Source organism: Symphalangus syndactylus, chromosome 15 (genome assembly GCF_028878055.3).
Source record: "Symphalangus syndactylus isolate Jambi chromosome 15, NHGRI_mSymSyn1-v2.1_pri, whole genome shotgun sequence".
Classification (NCBI taxonomy): domain Eukaryota; kingdom Metazoa; phylum Chordata; class Mammalia; order Primates; family Hylobatidae; genus Symphalangus; species Symphalangus syndactylus.
The window spans coordinates 80597653-80616551 of NC_072437.2; the positions used below are offsets into that span (position 1 = coordinate 80597653).

Genomic DNA, 18899 nt, shown 5'->3' on the forward strand with positions numbered 1-18899 from the left:
TAATTTAGAGGATTAAAAAAAATCCCAAAATAAATGATTCACATAATTGAAGTTAAAATATATAACCAACATATTTCTAGTCAAGTAACAGAATTCATTTCAAGTATAAATAAAAAAATTACAGCCAAAATAGATTTTTCTTTTTTTTTTTTTTTGAGACGGAGTCTCGCTCTGTCGCCCAGGCTGCAGTGCAGTGGCGCAGTCTCGGCTCACTGCAAGCTCCGCCTCCCGGGTTCACGCCATTCTCCTGCCTCAGCCTCTCCGAGTAGCTGGGACTACAGGCGCCCGCCACCACGCCTGGCTAATTTTTTGTATTTTTAGTAGAGACGGGGTTTCACCGTGGTCTCGATCTCTGACCTCGTGATCCGCCCGCCTCGGCCTCCCAACAAAATAGATTTTTCTAGTGCAGAAGCTTATCTCCAGCAATGACTCTAATGTTTTTGGAAGCTGAATTAATCATTTCACTCCCCCAAGTTACCCCGTAGGGCTCATATCCACGTGTTTGGAAATGTTATTTTCTTGTCAGATCTAATATGAGGTCCCTCAGCTTTGTGTGAGCACAGAGCTCAGAGTTGGGGGTTTACCCTGTGCAGGATGTCTTTCTGCTAATGTGACCGCCAGTAATACTTGAAAGTATCAATGCATGTTTGAGAATATCCACCATGCTTTCCATTAGAAATAGCATAGGCTGTGGTACCTTCCCCTGTATCCTTACTAGATAGACTTCATGACTTTATAGACTAGCCACTTTACTGAATTCTTTTTTCCTTGTTGTTTTTCGTGTGAACTGCTTAGGTTTTCTATTTTACAATAACAGCATCATCTGTAAATGATGTCTTCTCCTTTCTGACTGTTGTGTCTTTATTTGTGTCTCTTGAGTTGGATATAAATCTGTCAGGATGATGGTGGTAGTAGGCACGGACTGATGGTAAGGGAAGGTGTGTAGGGTTTAATATGATATGGACATATAGTTTGAATGCCATAGCATATCTTTCTTATTACCAGAATCACATCATATAGAAATTTTCGGGAAAATGCCTTTTTCTTTTCTTTTTGTTTTTTGAGATGGAGTCTTGGTTCTGTTGCACAGGCTGGAGTAAAGAGGCGCAATCTCGGCTCACTGCAACCTCCACCTCCTGGGTTCAAGTGATTCTCCTGCCCTAGTAGCTGGGACTACAGGTGCCTGCCACCACGCCCAGCTTTTTTTTTTTTTTTTTTTTGTATTTTTAGTAGAGATGGGGTTTCACCATGTTGGCCAGGCTGGTCTCGAACTCCTGACCTCAAGTGATCTGCCTGCCTCGGCCTCCCAAAGTGCTGGGATTACAGGCATGAGCCACTGCGCTGGGCCAAAAATGTCTTTTTCACACTGAACTCTGAGCACATTAAGGAGAGGGTCTTTTCTTACTTACCTGTATATTCATAGTGTTAGCCCTGAGCCTGAACAAAACACATGTGTAGATATTTATGGGAGGTAAGAGTAAATACCTTAATTTATCAGAGATCAATAAAGGTACTTATCAATAAAGGTATCAATAAAGGACAAAAAGTCCAATAAGAAATTATGAATATCTTTTCATAATATCAGAGAACATTACTGTTTAGCTGTCTTCCTAAAAAATGTTTCTTTTTTTTTTTTTTTTTTTTTTTTTTTTTTTTTTTTTTTGAGACGGAGTCTTGCTCTTTCGCCCAGGCTGGAGTGCAGTGGGGCAATCTCGGCTCACTGCAAGCTCCGCGTCCCGGGTTCACGCCATTCTCCTGCCTCAGCCTCTCCGAGTAGCTGGGACTACAGGCGCCCGCCACCACGCCCGGCTAATTTTTTGTATTTTTTAGTAGAGACGGGGTTTCACCGTGGTCTCGATCTCCTGACCTTGTGATCCGCCCGCCTCGGCCTCCCAAAGTGCTGGGATTACAAGCGTGAGCCACCGCGCCCGGCCAAAAATGTTTCAATTACAATTAAGGATACTTGTCTTTTTTTTGTGATTCTTATGTAGGACAGCAGGAAGGGGGCAAAAGACAAACTCGTCTTTTTTGTGATTCTTATGTAGGATAGCAGGAAGGGGACAACATTTTAAGTCATATCCCATTTGTTATTAAAATAAAGAGGGGAAGCCCAAATTCTATCTAAATTGTTGGTCCAAGTGTGGATCCCTTAGTTTCTTTTCTAATGTGTTTTCCAGTAAACATACAGATACATAAATCCAAGAGTTAATAAGATTAACGGGCTACTTTGTACCTGCCCAGGACATAAAACAAGGTAAAATTTGTTTATTATTTGTGGATGCTATGTCATACTATTTTAAAAAATCTACTCTAATACTGTATATTAATGCTGTATAATCTCCTTTCTTGGTAATTATTTCCTCTCCAGAATTTTTATATATTCCTATTTGAAATAATGTTTTATCTCTTAATGTCACTCATGTATTTTATCATTTTTAAACAATAGGAGATGGGACTGAATAATGAGAAAAAGATTTCTTAAGGGAGAAATAAAATATATCAAAGAATAATTTGTAAAACCAATATGGTAGAAGTCATATTTATTGAAAAAAATTAATATCTTTGCTATAAAATTTGTAACGGGAATATTTACTGAATGTTTATTTTGATGCATAAACCTGAATGTTACATACCAAGTACAAGACAATAACACTAGTTTTTCCTTTATTTACACTTTATGAAAATTGTTATGCAGTCCATGTTAAAAGAACTTATGATGGAGAATTGTTACATTAGAAAAATAATATTCTTGATAAAGCATTCTCAATGTGTCCAATCATATTTTCTGCCTCTTCAATAAGGCAAGAGTCCCTGGAACAGCATATAACTTAATTTACAAAATACAATAACTGTTTAGACACATATTCAAGTTTTCTTTTGGTATGCTTTTCCCTCACTGTAAAATTTTTTCTTTTTCTTTTTTCTTTTTTTTTACTAAAACAGAAAGACTTTCAGGAAAATGTCATTTAATGATTTCAGCTATACATTACATATACAACTCTGTAGCCTAGCAACAATCATTGCTACACCATCATTAACTTTAAATATTTTGCTTGGTGAGCTATTCTCAAATGTAGCATGTTTTAAGATTTTGCCATCATTATGACTGTGGAATTATTGTTTGGTTTTCATAGGAAACAGATCTGTCACAGTATGAAGCTTTGTTTATTTTAAGGAACTGGTACACAATTACATTTCCACTCACAAGAGAACGCCACAGATATAACTAAAGGCAGGCTTCGATGGCTCCACAAAGGTTGCGTGCTGGACCAACCCCACACCTCCTGCTCCCCCATAGCACAGCCCTGGCCAGGTTCACATGGTTTCATTTCCAGAGATGCTTTGCTCTTCGCAGTTAGGTAGTTTTAATTCCTTCAAAGGCACACAACTTCCATCTTTTTTCCAGTGTGGCTCCCACACCCGTGAATTCCTGTTTGAACATTCGTGGCAGCCTCATCAAAAGCATTTCTATTTCATTTGCAGATATCTGTTAGAAAGGAAGAAAAGTCACTTTGGGGAAAGGAACTCATCTTAAAGGAGGAATGGATTGGGGAAGGATGAGCTTTCCCAGTGATATGAACAGCATTTAGTTTTCTCCTGGGCTGTCAGGGGATGTCCTTATAGAAGGAACATTCAGAAGTACTGAATGTGATTATCCCACCTCCCGAGCAGCTGGCGGGGTGGGGCATGGGTTGGCTGGGCGGAAAGTGCCGAGTTCACCCTTCATATGGATGGCTACCTTACTGGCAGCACCATTCCTGAACAGCCGTCCCCTGATATAAAAGGAGATGGGGAGGGAATTTAAGAGGGCTCAGAGCAAATCCATCACCACTCCTGGAAAGCTACTAGTGGCTTCATCCTCATCCATGAAGGACAGCAATTTTCTAATGCTGCCAAGAGCAGAGGACATTCGGGTGGGTGGATTTGTTGCCACCCAAATTTCTTCCTCTTCCTTAATTTTCATATGGACCAGAGACCATAAAGCTTTCGGAATGGAATCTAAACTCCAAAACCTGCAACAATACGAGTCTTGATATCTAGTCATAAAATTCAGGTATATTTTTTAATGCAACTTTTTTCTTCTCCATATTTTTATTAGATGAATTTTTACACCAATAATTCATTTTAAAGAACAAATCAGCCATAATCCCTCTGCTCTAGCACAGTGATTGCTTTTGTTTTCCTGTGTTAGCATGCCAATCCATGTGTGTGCATGTGGATTTTATACAGCAGGGCGGCCAATTTGGGGTCTGATATTCTGTTTGAATATCCCCAAAATTTGGGGTCTGATATTCTGTTTGAATCCTGTATCTTCATTCTTTCTTACAAAGATAATTAGTCTCTTTAAGCCTCAGCAAATGGAAATAACATTTAATAAGGATAGCATGAAAACTACTGGCTTAGCACAGATTTGGGCACATAGAAATGTTCAATGAATCAGAGCTATTACACTTTTTCATGGTGTAATCACTGTAGAGATATCGTTTTAGAGTCTACACTTTCCATTTAACAATATTAGGATTCATTTAAAAGAGACACCAAATAGACCAAGAAGTCAAATCAACTGTTCATTTAATATTCTCATGGAAAAGACTTCATATGACACATTCAATATTCCTGGGCCTATAATACAAAACTTTAGTTAAATAGAGGCAGTTCTGAAAATTGAAATAAATTGTATTCTAAAATTTTGGGGAATTATTTTGAAATCTGAATGCATTTTCCAATACACACCATGTTAGACGGATGGTTAAATTCCCAGGTCAACCGACAAAAGCCTATGAGACAGATTATGTGAAGGTTCATAATAACTTTGAGAAGTAAGTTTTCTTTCAGTCACCATCAGTGTTCTCATTTCATTCTCACAGCACTCTGGTGAGATTTGTGAGCAGATATTATGATGCATCTCCACTTTATAGCTCAGAAAACTGTGTGAACTATAGAGGGTTAAGTGTTTTATCAAAGACAGAACTTGGGAAAGAACCCAAGAGTTCTTTCATGGGTTGGGGCCTGGGCCTTGATTGGTGTGCCTTAAGCACTTCCCATGATTATCAACAGCCAGGGGTGAACAACCAGGGGTATTGGGAGGTCTTTCTCAGTAGCAGTCACCTGGGGCACTTTTTAAAAAAATCAGATCCCCCAGCCAGCCTCTTCTCTGGAGACCCTGATTCAGCTGGTCTTGGGTGTAGCCCACATAGTCCATTTTTAACAACCGTCCCAGATCATTCTTATAGTCAGGCATATTTGGGTTAAGAATGGGGACTTTTAGGCTGGGCGTTGTAGCTCATGCCTGTAATCCCAGCATTTGGGGAGGCCGAGGTGGGTGGATCATGAGGTCAGGAGATCGAGGCCATCTTGGCTAACATGGTGAAACCCTGTCTCTACTAAAAATACAAAAAAATTAGCTGGGTGTGGTGGCACGTGCCTGTAATCCCAGCTACTCAGGAGGCCGAGAGGCAGGAGAATCGCTTGAACCTGGGAGGTGGAGGTTGCAGTAAGCCGAGATGGTGCCACCGCACTCCATCCTGGGGGACAGAGAGAGACTCCATCTCAAAAAAAAATGGGGACTTAAGCCAGACAAGCTTGGATTTCACTCTGGCTAGGCCTCAAGCTGTGTGACTTTGGGAAGATTACTTTTAACATTTGTAATTCTCAGTTTCTTCAGGTGTGTAATAGATGTCATATCTCTCAGGGTATTGTAAGGATTATGTGTAAAATGTAACACAGTGCCTGGCACAAGTTCTCTCTTCTTATGTAGACATGTATATGTGTGTGTGTATGGAATACTGATAGAAAATGACACTTTATCTAAGCTTTTGTGGTACGGAGTAGTATGTGGTCAAAACTAGTTTTTCATAGGTCCAGGAGGCAATTTTCTTTAAGCCTTATGAGGCCAAGTTATCTTCTCAACGAGTTCCCTTCTTTCTTTTGGAGGAGGACAGCACAGATCATCTATGGTGGGCTCTAGTCTCCGGTCAAATTCAAGTGCCACCCCTGGCATGTCCTTCCCCAGATCAAGGAGAGGCCATAGCGGAACACACAGGCCGAGGTGCCTGCCAGCCCACCAGCACCTTGTTTCCCGTGTAACCGCCACCTCCCTTGGAAATGTAGGGAAGAATATCTGTGCCATTCGTTAGGAAGGGGAGAAAAAGCTAAGTTCTTGAGGGTAAAATAAATATCTGATTTAAAGATAACGTGTAGGAGACCAGCTGGGGTCAGAAGAGGCAGTCCCACTCAGCAGCCCTGCAGCTGGCTGTAAAAAGTGTGACAACTTACAATCACCAGGAAACTTTTCCTTGCCAGACTTTTCTGAAAACACTATTTAATTCTCACCACACTCTCATAAGATAGGGAATAATTTACCAATAAGAAAACTGAGGCCCCGAGAGACTCAGTAAATCCCACAGGGTAACACAGGCAGTAAGTGTGGACCAGACCTCCTGGCTGTGGTGCCTCGTTCTTAACCACCCCTGCCCACCTCCACCAGGGAGAGGACCATGGAGTAGGGACAGGAAATAATCCTCTTGGTCACTGCCTCTCTGGCCCTGGGTGGGTGTAGATGCCATGGAAGGCATCAGTGTACAGGCGGGCAGGGCTCCTCTGTGATGAATACTATTAGAGTGATATCAACATCAACAGCAAAAAACTGAAAACTCTCAACTCACCTGGCTCACACACATTCATATTGCTGATGCTTGGGCACCCCCACATTAACGATCCATCAAAACGGTAAACAAATCATGGGAAGTCTTGGCTAGCATGTACTGAAATGTGGCAACATCTTGTTTTCCATGGTGTCTTTTGACCTGAGCCTAGACTTTAACCACAAAGGAAGCGGGACAGAGGTAGCTACCATCTACCGAGTTTTCACTGTGGGGCAGGGAAGAGTAAGTTCTTCACCCGCATTATCTCATCAGAAAGCTCATTAAACAAGCAAGTGCCCCCCTCACTTGCTGGAGTAAAGAAAAGGAGACACAAAAGATTTGGATCACAGTGACAGAACAATCGGTAACCTCTTCCAGTTTAGTAGTCAGTTAAGTAACCAGTCACTTAACTTCTTTGGGCCTGTTTTCTCATTCTCAAGACAAGGGAATTGGAAAGAAACACACAGAATGCCCTGAGGACTTGGTTTGTGTGCTGGCCTCTCCATATCCTAGCTCTAGTCTTAGGACAAGCCATTCAAAATTTATCTGTCAATTAGGTTGTGGCAAAGATCTCAAAATGAGAGGATGTGATAGGTCTTTCGTGCACCTTAAAGCACAAAACAAATGACAGTCCCCACTTTAGTAGCACTTATTGTGTGCTGGATACTGTTCTGGAATGCTTTTCATCTACTAAGTCATTTAATACCAAGGATAACCCCCCAAAAACCACTTTACAGATGGTGAAACTTAGGCACAGAGATGTTAAATAAGCTGCCCAAGGTCAAACAGCTAAGAAGTAGTGAAACTGGGATTTGAAATCCTCGTAATTACTTAATACATATTTCAGATTTTGAGAAAGCCAGAAATTAGGGTAATGGGAATTAATCTCAAATGTATTAGCTATAGTTTCTGTTGGTAGTGTTAAGATATAACAGCTGGGTTCTGCCACAAAGATGCAAATAATATAGAGTTGTGTAGTAATTATGGAACAAACCACTTCAAATAAAAATCTATCTAAAATATCCATTTAATAAGGCTCTCAGCAGCTGGGCATGGTGGCTCACACCTATAATCCCAGCACCTTGGGAGGCTAAGGTGAGAGGATCACTTGAGCCCAGGAGTTTGAGACCAGCCTGGGCAACATAGAGAGACCCAATCTCTACAAAACATACAAAAATTAGCCGATATGGTGGCATGTCCCTGTGGTCCCAGCTACTCAGGAGACTGAGGCAAGAGGATCTCTTGAGCACAGGGGTTGGAGGCTGCAGTGAGCTGTGATTGCTCCACTGCACTCCAGCTTGGGTGACAGAATGAGACCCTGTCACAAGAAAAAAAGGGATCTCAACTAATTCTAGAAGAATTCCTTAAAGTTCTTTAAAGATATTTGTATCTCATGACAGAAGAAAGATCAGAGAGAAACCTGTATCAAGTAAGTTAGTTTTGTGATTTTCAAACTTTTCCCCTACCCTGACAAAATAACCTTTATGATATTTTATCTTTTAGGATTTTTAAGACAAATTCAAGAGAAAAATTCAATTTGTCCTTCATTTTCTCCCTATGGCCAAAGAATTTTTACTTTACAAATACTTCCACTTACTTCAGTTCTGTTCTCTTCCTAATAATTTGTCAGCTATTATCATCTTGCCGTCACAATATCCTTTGCCTTCCCACTAGTACATTCTTTGTCTTGAGAATTGAGACTCTGGAGTCATTACTTAAACCAAGCACCCAGACCTCACTGGCCAAGCTCTGAGTGAAGTTTACTCCTTTTCCTCATCTCCTGCATGATTTTCTTCCCTGAATCACTTCTGAAACCAGGGATTCTCTCTAAGCTCCTACTCCTGTTCACACATGGAGCCCTGGGTTCCAGGCGAGAGCTGTTGCTTGCCCAGCAGGTATGTGAAGGGGAAGAACTTGGAGCAGGGCCTAGGAATCCAGCCCGGCTTTCAGAGTGATGCATTCCCTCACTCCCAAGCATATTATGAGGAGATTGCAACACACATGGTTAAGGGAGCACTGTGTAGCACTGTGATATAGATTAGAGATAGATGCCATGACTATGAAATCTTTTTCCCATACACCATGTATCTGGTGCTCTAGCAAGTGGAGAGGATAGTCATAACCCTGAAGTTTTGATTATCCTCTTACCCAGGTGGCTTTTGTTCCAAGAAATTTGTGGCCTATATATTTTCAATCTTTGATATTGTCAGTGGATTCTTCCACCTGTTTTGTTTGAAACTTTCTTACATTTATTCTTTTAGGAAGGATTTATTTGCTACAAATACAAAAAAGAAAGAAAGCAAAAGTCAGAAGGAAACAGGCTGTGTGTAACCAAGGAGCTTGTGTGCTGTTAATACCGCAGAGGTCATTTATAAAATCTGCTTGATTTATTTTTTAATTTGCTGACTCTAGGCCAAGCCTACTGCCTCCTTGCCCGGCCTCTAAGCACAGTACAAATGGATACAAGCAGATGCAAATCAATTTGTTCTCATCATGGTTGGCTCCATACCCCATATCATCAGGCAAGGGAAGCCTGGTGAAGAGGGGCTCCTGTTTGGGCTACTGAAAAGACACTGGCAGAGGCCAGAGTGTCAGGGAAGCTAGTTGAAAACCAGACTTCCTTCCATGGGCAAAACTGACTTCTAGCCTTTAAATGCACATTTAAATCTTGTTCATTCTTCACATCCTGGGCAGGGCACAGTGTTAGCACACACAGACACCTCACAATAAATGTTCACAGAGAGAAATACAAAATGTAGATGGGGCAAAGGGAGGGGAGGAAGGAAGGGAGAAAGAAGGAAAAGAGGAAAGAAGACAAGAAGTCAGGAACTCGAAGGAGTGAAGCAAGAAACTGGTAGAGGAAGGGAAGGAGGCAGAAAAAATGTGATGAAAGAAGATAAACAGGAGAGAATTAAAAGGAGAAAAGAATATGGAAGGAAAATGAGGGCAGGAAGGGGAGAAGAAAGAGTGGGTAGAAAGAGGAGAAAGGAAAGAAATGTGGCAATGTTAGCTAAAGCATCCCGGAGGGAAGCCACCAGAAGAAGCATGGACTCGAGGGTACCTTGCTGTTAATCATGACTCACAGATTTCACCCTTCTCTAACTCCTAGTTCAGAGAGTATCTTCCCTACCCAATTTAGCACTTCATTAGTTCATGTCTGATTCTCAAGTCATTTCATAACTAGGCTACAAGCTTGTTGAGAACAGGGTTCTATCTTAGATTTCTTTTGTGCCTTGGCCATCTCCTCTTCTTCTCTGGTCCCTAAGACAGTGCTGGGTACATGAAAAGCACTGAATTATCCCAGCATTCATTAGGTCCCTGGTAACCTTACCAACTTCTCTCACTGTGGTGCAAAGCCTTCTTTTTGTTCTTTATGTAGTCAAGTGGGGAGTATTGTTATCTCTGCTGTCATATGCTTTCCAGAAGTGCTGTAAATATCTAAAAAACACATTCATTATAGTCTGTCTAAAGGATCACTCACTGATATTACTGTGACAGGCTGCTCTTAAGGAGAACCCCAGAATATGCATACTATTAAAGATCATTCAGGTGGGCAATCTCACAAACACTACTGAGAGCATTTCCCCACCCTCACCACCTGGCTATAGTCTGGGAAAGAATGCTATCCAATTAATTAAACAGGATCTGAATCTCCTTTCCATAGCCAAGACATTTAAATTTTGTGTTTGCAGAGGTATGCTATTAGTACAGAAGTGCAAATGATTCTCCCCTCTGTGGGAAATGTAACACATGCCCATGACCTCTCAAGCTGGTCACAGTGGTGTCGTGCCAAAATAGCAGGTCCTTCTATATCCTCCAGCCTCTGTGGCCATATTATGCCGAGTCTGGTTTTCAGAACCAAATCTTCCACACCATGGGCCTTGGGAAGAGGCTGCAGGTGTGTAGAGGGGGGCAACCAGACATGCTTGGAAAACTGAGCCTTCATCTCCTAAAGGATACATAAACAGGGAAGAGCAGACGAACCCTCCTCTTGACTGTAAGAAGTATTCATCTGCTAATGCTCAAGTCAAATGTTTCTCCTGGGCTGCTTTGGACAGACAAGAGGTTGGGCTTGATGGGCCCTGGGGCTGACAAGGGAGATTCTATGTATTGATAGATGCCATTTTCATGATAGTGCTGCCTGTTTTAAAGAGTTTGCCTGCTGTGCTCTGGGCATGATTTTTGGCTCAGCAAAGCTTCAGAAGCCATGGCCGCCCGCAGCCCTTACCCTGTCTTCCTCTGAATGAAACTTTCTTTTTCAAGTGTTTCTCATACAAGAGAACCGGGTGAATGAGAGTGGGTAATTTAGAAAAGGCCAAGAAGAGAAAAATATGCAAATATCAAGAGCAGGAATAATATTTAACTGGAAAATAGCTTATTATTGGGCTACATGGTTTTAGGAAGCCATGTGCAATGTACATGCCTAGCATAATTTAAATTAATTCCTTCCATTCCTAGTCATTCTTACACCCATATGTAGCCTTTGGGGAAATCCTGACCACAACAGTGACATTACAGGACTGCGCTGAACCTGCCTTCCCTGTTCTCATCAGTACAGGGTGGGCACTTGATTTTGCTCTCTGGATTAAAAAGTCTAAATATCCTCTCAGCCTCACTGGAATAGAAAGCATGTGGTCTGATCCCTGGTGCCCAGCAGTTTTAGAGTACTTTTTCAATATACTTTCTACCCCAGGCATGAGGAGGAACCTGACAGCTCTAGTGGGCATTTCATTCAGAAGATGGAGGGCTATCTGGAGATAGGCAGGGGACACCTCTTGTGTTTCCTCTGTGAGGGAAATACTTTCTTCATCATCTCCTAAAATAAAAGTACCAGTCTGCAATGAGATACAATTCCCTTGACTGAATCCCATCCAGAAAGGTCCATCGTCTAATGGCCAGGGACCAGGCATGTGAATTCTCTCTCCTCAGAGACTGGTAAGGGAACATCACAAATCTTACCTGAGCCCTGACGATAAGAATAGAATAAGAGCTTCCACCCGCACTGCACCTCCCTGCCCCCCTACCCCTCCCTGCCGGCCAAAACAAATCAATTCATTACTTATCAATCCCTGCCCATTCCCAGGAGATGATTTTACATACATACATACACACACACACACACACACACACATGCAGGCACACACACTTCACTGGTGATCATCATAGATTCTCAGCCTGCGATGATGGAGTGGAGGAAACAAAGAGTCTGGAATTCTTCAATAAACGACAAGTGGATTCTTGGCCATTTCAGCTCCTACTAAAACAACAACTGCTTCTCAACAAAGGCTTCCCATTTGGGACTTCCAGAAAGGGGAGAACAGAAACGTCAACAGTACAAGGGAAGGATGGTAGCAACAATAGGAATCATTTCTTGAGGGGTTATTCTTTGCCAAACACACTGGTGCAAGCAGTGTTTTGTTTAATCCTCCAGGCAAAGGTGGTGGTGATATTAAGGAACAATGATACCAGTAAAGGGGAAAAAACGGCAGAGAAATCCTTCAAATCTATATGACAACAAAGGAACATTGTGTAGCAAGTCCTTCTCATTTCATCTGAGTTGAACATGAACGCTTTCTCTTACTTCCCTGTGCATGTGAGGGGAAACCATAGAGAAAAAAATAGATGATTCTGAACCTCCAGCATTTTAAAATTCTCTAACTCCTTTCACCCTGTTTTGTTCTACCCTGTCATGAAAGGCATGAATCTGTATGACTGAAAAGATTCCTCTCAAAGGGGAAGTGTTAGATTCATTTAAGAGGTTAAACAGTTTTGGGATCATGTATTGGGAAGATTATTTGAATCAAAATAAGAACACAAGGTAGTCATTTGATGCATGCTAGCCATTGAAAATTTAGCATGATTTATCTGTGTCTGTTCAGGGACACAGCACTGCAGGCTGCTGGTCTGGTCGTACCAATCCTATGCATTTTGCTGTGTTCTATGGAGGACCTTCTTACTTATTTCCATTTTCCTTCATGACCAGAAATTTGACTTCTGGCTTCTCTAGCTTCTCTGTTTTGCTTCTGTGTCCACCCTGCTCCTGGGCTTCCCTAATATTGGTTAATGATGTTGTTTTGTTTTGTCAGGGCCCCTCCCATTGTTCACATGAATTTGACACACAAATCACATTCTTTTTGTCTCTTCTCTTTGGGCATGCAAATACTGCAGTGGGGTAGGAGTACAGCTAATTTGTGGATGGGAAAAACTGAGCTTCAGGGAGGTGAGGAATGATGTCTGGCTCTGGATGTGAGCCTGGAGGGGCACAGCTGAGAAGAATTTTGCAGTCACTTTTTTCTACTTAGAGAACAATGCTGGAAAACAGCCATTAATACAGCTTTCTTGAGTCATATCAGATCTTTATATTTTTGGGATAATTTTTCCTCGATTGTGTGAAGTCCAGAACATGGAATCCTATAAGAATATGGTCTGAGGATAATGCCCTATTAGCCACACTCACCTGATTTCACCCTTATTTTGGGAACTTTCAGGTGAATCTATATTTTTAAATCTCTCATAAGCTTTCCAAATTAATTTGGCATCTGCTAAAAGTCATTGTCATTTTGGATAACTGCTCTTCTTTTTACAAAGACAAAAGCAAGCAAAAAGAAGAGAACAATCTGCCAAAAACTGAGGTCCTTGCAAAAGAGAAGGGCTGATCAACCCCCATAGGCTGCTACGGCCCTAATTCAGTTCCTGCAGAGTCCACCTGCAGCCAGCAATCAACATGCTAAATTTGAGCAATGAAAGTTCACTCGAGCAAAATAATTTACCTTGGAGTCCAGCTGCTGCATGTATGACCAAAGATATTCTATGTTGGCTCCAAAAGGATGGACGTGAAGAAACGTTGATATGATACCTGAATTAAAAAGGCAAACATTGGAAATTATTCAAAGGCATATGAGAATCTCTGTTAAATAATGCTGTCTAACCCCAGTGACTATTTTGTCAGGCTGAGTTATGGTCTTGCCATTTCTAGCAGCACTCAGGAAGCATTCAATAATAGCACATTCTGAAGGCAGTAAGAGTAACATGGCAAACAGAACACTTTATCTCCTGGAATGATGGTAGTTAGCAAAGCTAGACTCTGAGATAATATACAGCTGAATAAATGTATTTCAAAACAAAGACTCCTGGAAGCATTTCAACTACCAATTTTATGCTTGATTTACCAATATAAAATTATAGTTATTGGAAGGATAAAATTATCTTTTCTTTCCCTCAGTGGACTTTGCAGTATGAAAATGGCTCATACAACTGTGTCAGAAATCACACCACCTCAAATTTTCCTGATAATTACAGTTGCTAGATATGAAAAGTATTTAATCTATATTTCCCCCAACTGCCATTGAAGGAAGCCCAAATTCTTCCTGAAACATTTGCTGTTCTCCCTGGTTGTCGCTCTTGTTTAAAAGGAGCCAGCTAATTCTCCCCTTCTTGCTGCTGTAATTTACAAGATCATTTTAAAAGGTCTGGGAATGGATGGTTTGGCTGCAGTTTGATTATAAATTATAAGGCTTTTCCATCGTGAAAGTCAGCTGTCAACATTGTACTGACAAATGAAAAGCTGGATGTTGATGTCAGGAATGAAGTAAAAAGCATTACCTTCCTCTTCTCCCTGCTCCTGGATCCAAAATCAAAATAGTGAACATGAGGAAGTCAACTCCATAAACTGTTGACTGCTTTTTGTTAAGAAGTTGTGCACTTGTTATTCACGATAGCAAAAAACATGGAATCAGCTCAGGTGCCCATCAGTGGTGGATTGCGTAAAGAAAATGTGGTATGAACCGTGGAATACTATGCAGCCATAAAAAAGAATGAAATCATGCCCTTTGCAGCAACATTGATGCACCTGGAGGCCATTATCCTAAGTGAACTAATGCAGAAACAAAACCAAATATTGCATGTTCTTATAAGTGGGAGCTTAACAGTGGGTAGTCATGGACATAAGAAGGAGAAAAGTAGACACTGGGGATGGCTAGAGGCGGGAGAGAGGGACGAGGGAAAGGGCTGAGAATCTACCTATTAGGGATTATGCTCATTACCAGGGGGATGGGTTCAGTCATACCCCAAACCTCAGAGTCATGCAATAGGCCTCTGTAACAATCCTGCACATGTACCCCCTGGATTCTAAAATAAAAGTTGAAAAAGAAAAAAAAAGAAAAGTTGTCCTCAGACTGATAGTTTTAGCTTTCTGTTAAACAACTTTCAAGATGAATTAAATCTGAGGGTAAGCCTTCATGTTCTGTTTTTTTGTGAGCCTTCATGCTTGGGAGCCAGGGCAGACCCTCACCTGTATGAAATGCCATCTGGGTGGGAACAGGTGCACCCAGCATTCTTGTACTAGGTCATCCTATATGTAGGTGACCTTGAATTGATCTGCCATAGGGTTTCATGGCTCCCTGATGCTATGGGATGAGTGTCAAGTTTTTAAAGAAAAGTTCCTAGTTCATCCTCAGGCTGAGAACAGACAACCAAAGGGACTCTCCAAGACCTATCCTCAGAATGCTGCTGTCCCAGGGCTTCTAGAGGTTGATGGTGAGATGGGGAGGTAGAAACAATTCCCACATTTCCCTGTAAAGGTGGAGTCTCAGTTTTTAAAGACTGACCTGTTCTTCCTGAGATACAAAGAACTACCATTTCATTCTGAGGTTATATTCTTCCTTTTTTCTTGTCAAAATGTCCTTTTTTGAAATAATGGCAATGGTAGAAGGCAATGATGATACTTTAAAAATATCTTTAGGTGGAAAAATAGCCACTTTTAATGTACTCAGGCAGCATCGTGTTGTCCCCTCTCCTTATGTATTTACTTATATTTTAATTTTAGAGACCTGGCAGCTACTTCCCTGTGTCTGAAATTCTCAGTTCTGGTGAAGTGTCATTCTAAGTAATTCTATTACTAATAAAAGTTAAAAAACAAAAGCTCATGAGTGATTTCTTTCAAAAAATTAGAATATAGTAGAACTATTTAAACATGATTATTTTCATTTGCATTTCTTTTTTGTTTTAAAAAATTTTTAATTGATTGATATATAATATTTGTACATATTTTTTGGGTACCTGGCATATTTTGATACCTGTATACAATGTGTAATGATAAAATCAGGATAATTTGCATGGCCATCACCTCAGACATTTATCATTTCTTCGTGTTGAGAACATCCCAAATCTTCTAGCTATTCTGAAGTATACAGTAAATTACTGTTAACTGTAATTTCCCTACCATACTATCAAATACTGCAACTTAGTCCTTCTATTTGTTGAATGAGAGAGTAAGGGCTGAATCACAGTTCGTGTAGAGGGAATCCCGTTTCAGGATGGTGAGTGGGGCTTTCACTGACCATCCCAGGTACTATGGCCACTGCTTTCCACAGAGAGCCTCCAACAAGTGATGGGCAGGAGAAGGACAGGGGAGGGAGAAGGAAGAGTCAGCTTTGGCTTTGTGAGCAGGTGAGGGGGTGTTCCTAGTCGGAAGCTTTTTTCTTCTCCTCCCCCGTGGGGTTCTCCCAGGGAGGTGAGGGCTGCTGCAAGGTGGGGAGCAGCATTCCTCGGGTGGACATCTGCTTACACAGCAGGGCTGAGACAGGGAGTGGCAGTGGCACTGCAGACTTTGGGGTGACAAGGGTGTATAAGTCTCCAATGGGGAAAGAGGACATAAGACATGAACAGTCTTAAGTAAACTACCCCAAGCAAATAGATAACAACATTTTTCATATTTAATATCCCCCCTGGCCAGAGAGTCTTTAACATCTCCTGCATAACCTACAGCCTTTTGTAAATGCCCGTGAGTGTATGGTTATCAACATAAATGTCTTTAGTAGGATGAACAGAACAAGTCAGAGGAGGATGGGGTGGGTTGGGGGAGAGGTTGATAACCCTTAGCCTAGGAGATGAAGTGTTGACATGGGTCATTTAGGGACACCAGAAATGGGAGGACCTAGAGTAGCCCCTTTTGTTGCCTCTGTGAAGTTGGCACCCTCTGTGAACATGGATTTGCTCCTCCACTGTCTGCTATCTCTCACCCCCAATCCTGGGTCTGCACCCCAAGGAGCTGTGCTCTTAGTCTTTGTGTGTTCTGGTTCCATATCCAGAACATAGTACACATTTATAAGAGGTATATGTTGAATGTATTTATTTGCCAGAACTGGAAATCGCCAGTATACTAGTTTAAAAATTCTATTAGTCTATTATTGATAAATGGGAATAAATAAGAACCTTAAACATTTCTACAAGTAGTAACAGATCTTTCAAAAACCAGGTAACTTTGAGGTATTATTCACTGAAAATTCTTACTCTTAACCCATCCTGTCATGGATTTAGAAGGATGGAGTAACTTGGATGTTTTGAGCAAGGAAAATTTTCATTGAAACTATTTTGCTCATAACTAAGGGGAAAATCAGATTCTAAAATCAGATTAGAAATCCTGACGTGGACTTGAGTACTCTTTTAGGAGGGTATTCAGAACCATCTCTGTGGTAGCTGATGTTAAGAAGCCATTAGCTTTTCCTTATAAGAGTTCAGCAATTGCCACTAGATATATGTAGGGCCAAGGCAGGCAGTCACAAATAGGCTTCCCAAGCTTTTCCTGTGGATGACAACCCAATTATCCAGCGTTGCTAGAGACACAGCAGAAAGGAAAGCATGAGTCACCATCCTCCCCGGTACCTTGCCTCTCCTCAGCCCACCTCCCACTCCTGCATCTGTCCATCCCTGTAGCACCACAGAAGCATCAGTCATGCCACTTGAGAAAATGTTTCCAGGCCCTGTGATTTTGGATCAGGTTCATTTGAGGGGATCTTTCTAAATAAACAAGTAAAGCCTCTTTGCAGTTTTTTTTTTTTTTTTTTTTTTTTTTTTAAAGGAACTGGGACATTCCCTGGGGATGGAAGAAAGGATGGCTGTAACTCAAAAGTTAATGAAAATACCACAAACCTGGAATATGGAGACTATTTTATGGTCCTCTGGAATGGACCTAAAGGCTTGGTAAAATGAACACTAGGAATGGAGGGTGGTGGATTTAGCTGTTACTGAACTGGTGGATCTCCAAGGCGATGGCTCAACAATTGGACTTGCTTGTTTCCATGGAGATGTAGAAGGCCTCCATATTTGGGAATGGGTTTCCAAAAGTGGAAAAAAAAATTTTAAGTGCCTAATTTAAAAAAATTTTAAAAGAGTAAGGAGTTGTCAGTACTATTGGGCTTTTTGCACATCTCAGAATCTTAAAAACTACTTTAGAAAGAGAAACTAACTAGCTCTAGATGCCTGTGGCAAACCTCGTTAGGAAGGCCCATTTAAATTGGCTACCCAAAAGCACTCTGAGCTTCTCCCATCAAAACCATCTAGTTTATTTTCATTATTGGGCCTCACCAAGACTAAGGATGCAGTATTTAAATTAACCAAATAGTGCCAGATTTGTACTGCTTCATCACTTATTTTAATACTTGAAACACTTAGCAGCCAGGAGGTGGCAAGGTGCTAGAGGCACAGCATCGTGTAAGATAGGCAAGGGGCTGGTCCTGTGGAACTTTTATCCTAGGTGAGCAACACAGATAATAAACACAAAGATGAAAAATAAAAATTTTTAGATAGTGCTTAGCACAATGAGAAAGCACATCAGGGAAGAGGACAGAAGAGAGAGCAACCTGCAGCTTGCTGGAATGCTACCTTACACAAAGCGATTGATGTGGTTTGGCTATGTCCCCACCCAAATCTCATTGAATTATAGCTCCCATAATTCCCACAGTTGTGGGAGGGACCCAGTGGGAGATAACTGAATCATAGGGGCAGTTTCCCCCATACTGTTCTCATGCTAGTGAATAAGTCTCATGAGATCTGATGGTTTTATAAGGAGAAACTTCTTTCACTTGGTTCTTCTCTCTTGTTTGCTGCCATGTAAGACATACCTTTTGCCTTCCACCTTCTGCCATGATTGTGAGGCCTCCCCAGCCCTGTGGAACTATAAGTCCATTAAACCTCTTTTTCTTTATAAAATACCCAGTTTTGGATATGTCTTTATCAGCAGCATGAGAATGGACTAATACAGCGATTAAGTGAAGCCCTCTCCCTGAGAAAGCAGACCTTCTCAAGTGTGAGATGAGAAGGAGCCAGCCATGGGAAGGCTGAGGGAGACCATTCCAGGTACAGGCCACATATAGTGCAAAGGCCCTGAGGTAGAAGTGAGCTGGCAGAACACACTGGGCTGGAGAGTGGCACATGTGTTTAGAGGTAGGTGGTGGCCAGATCATGCAGGACCTTGTG

General features: G+C 41.4%; 1 protein-coding gene across 12 annotated transcripts in view; it reads right to left on the reverse strand.

Moving 5' to 3' along the window:
• Positions 1-2523: 2523 nt before the first annotated feature.
• Positions 2524-18899, reverse strand: part of ENOX1 (ecto-NOX disulfide-thiol exchanger 1) — a 597973-nt gene continuing 581597 nt past the window's right edge. For all 12 annotated transcript variants that reach the window (XM_055244863.2, XM_055244859.2, XM_055244860.2 and 9 more), the window contains 2 exons: positions 13415-13500; positions 2524-3487 (listed from right to left, as the gene is read on the reverse strand). In XM_055244863.2, coding sequence (XP_055100838.1) covers positions 3356-3487; positions 13415-13500 — 218 coding nt within the window. In that variant the 3' untranslated portion in view covers positions 2524-3355. The remainder of the gene's footprint in view (positions 3488-13414; positions 13501-18899) is intronic.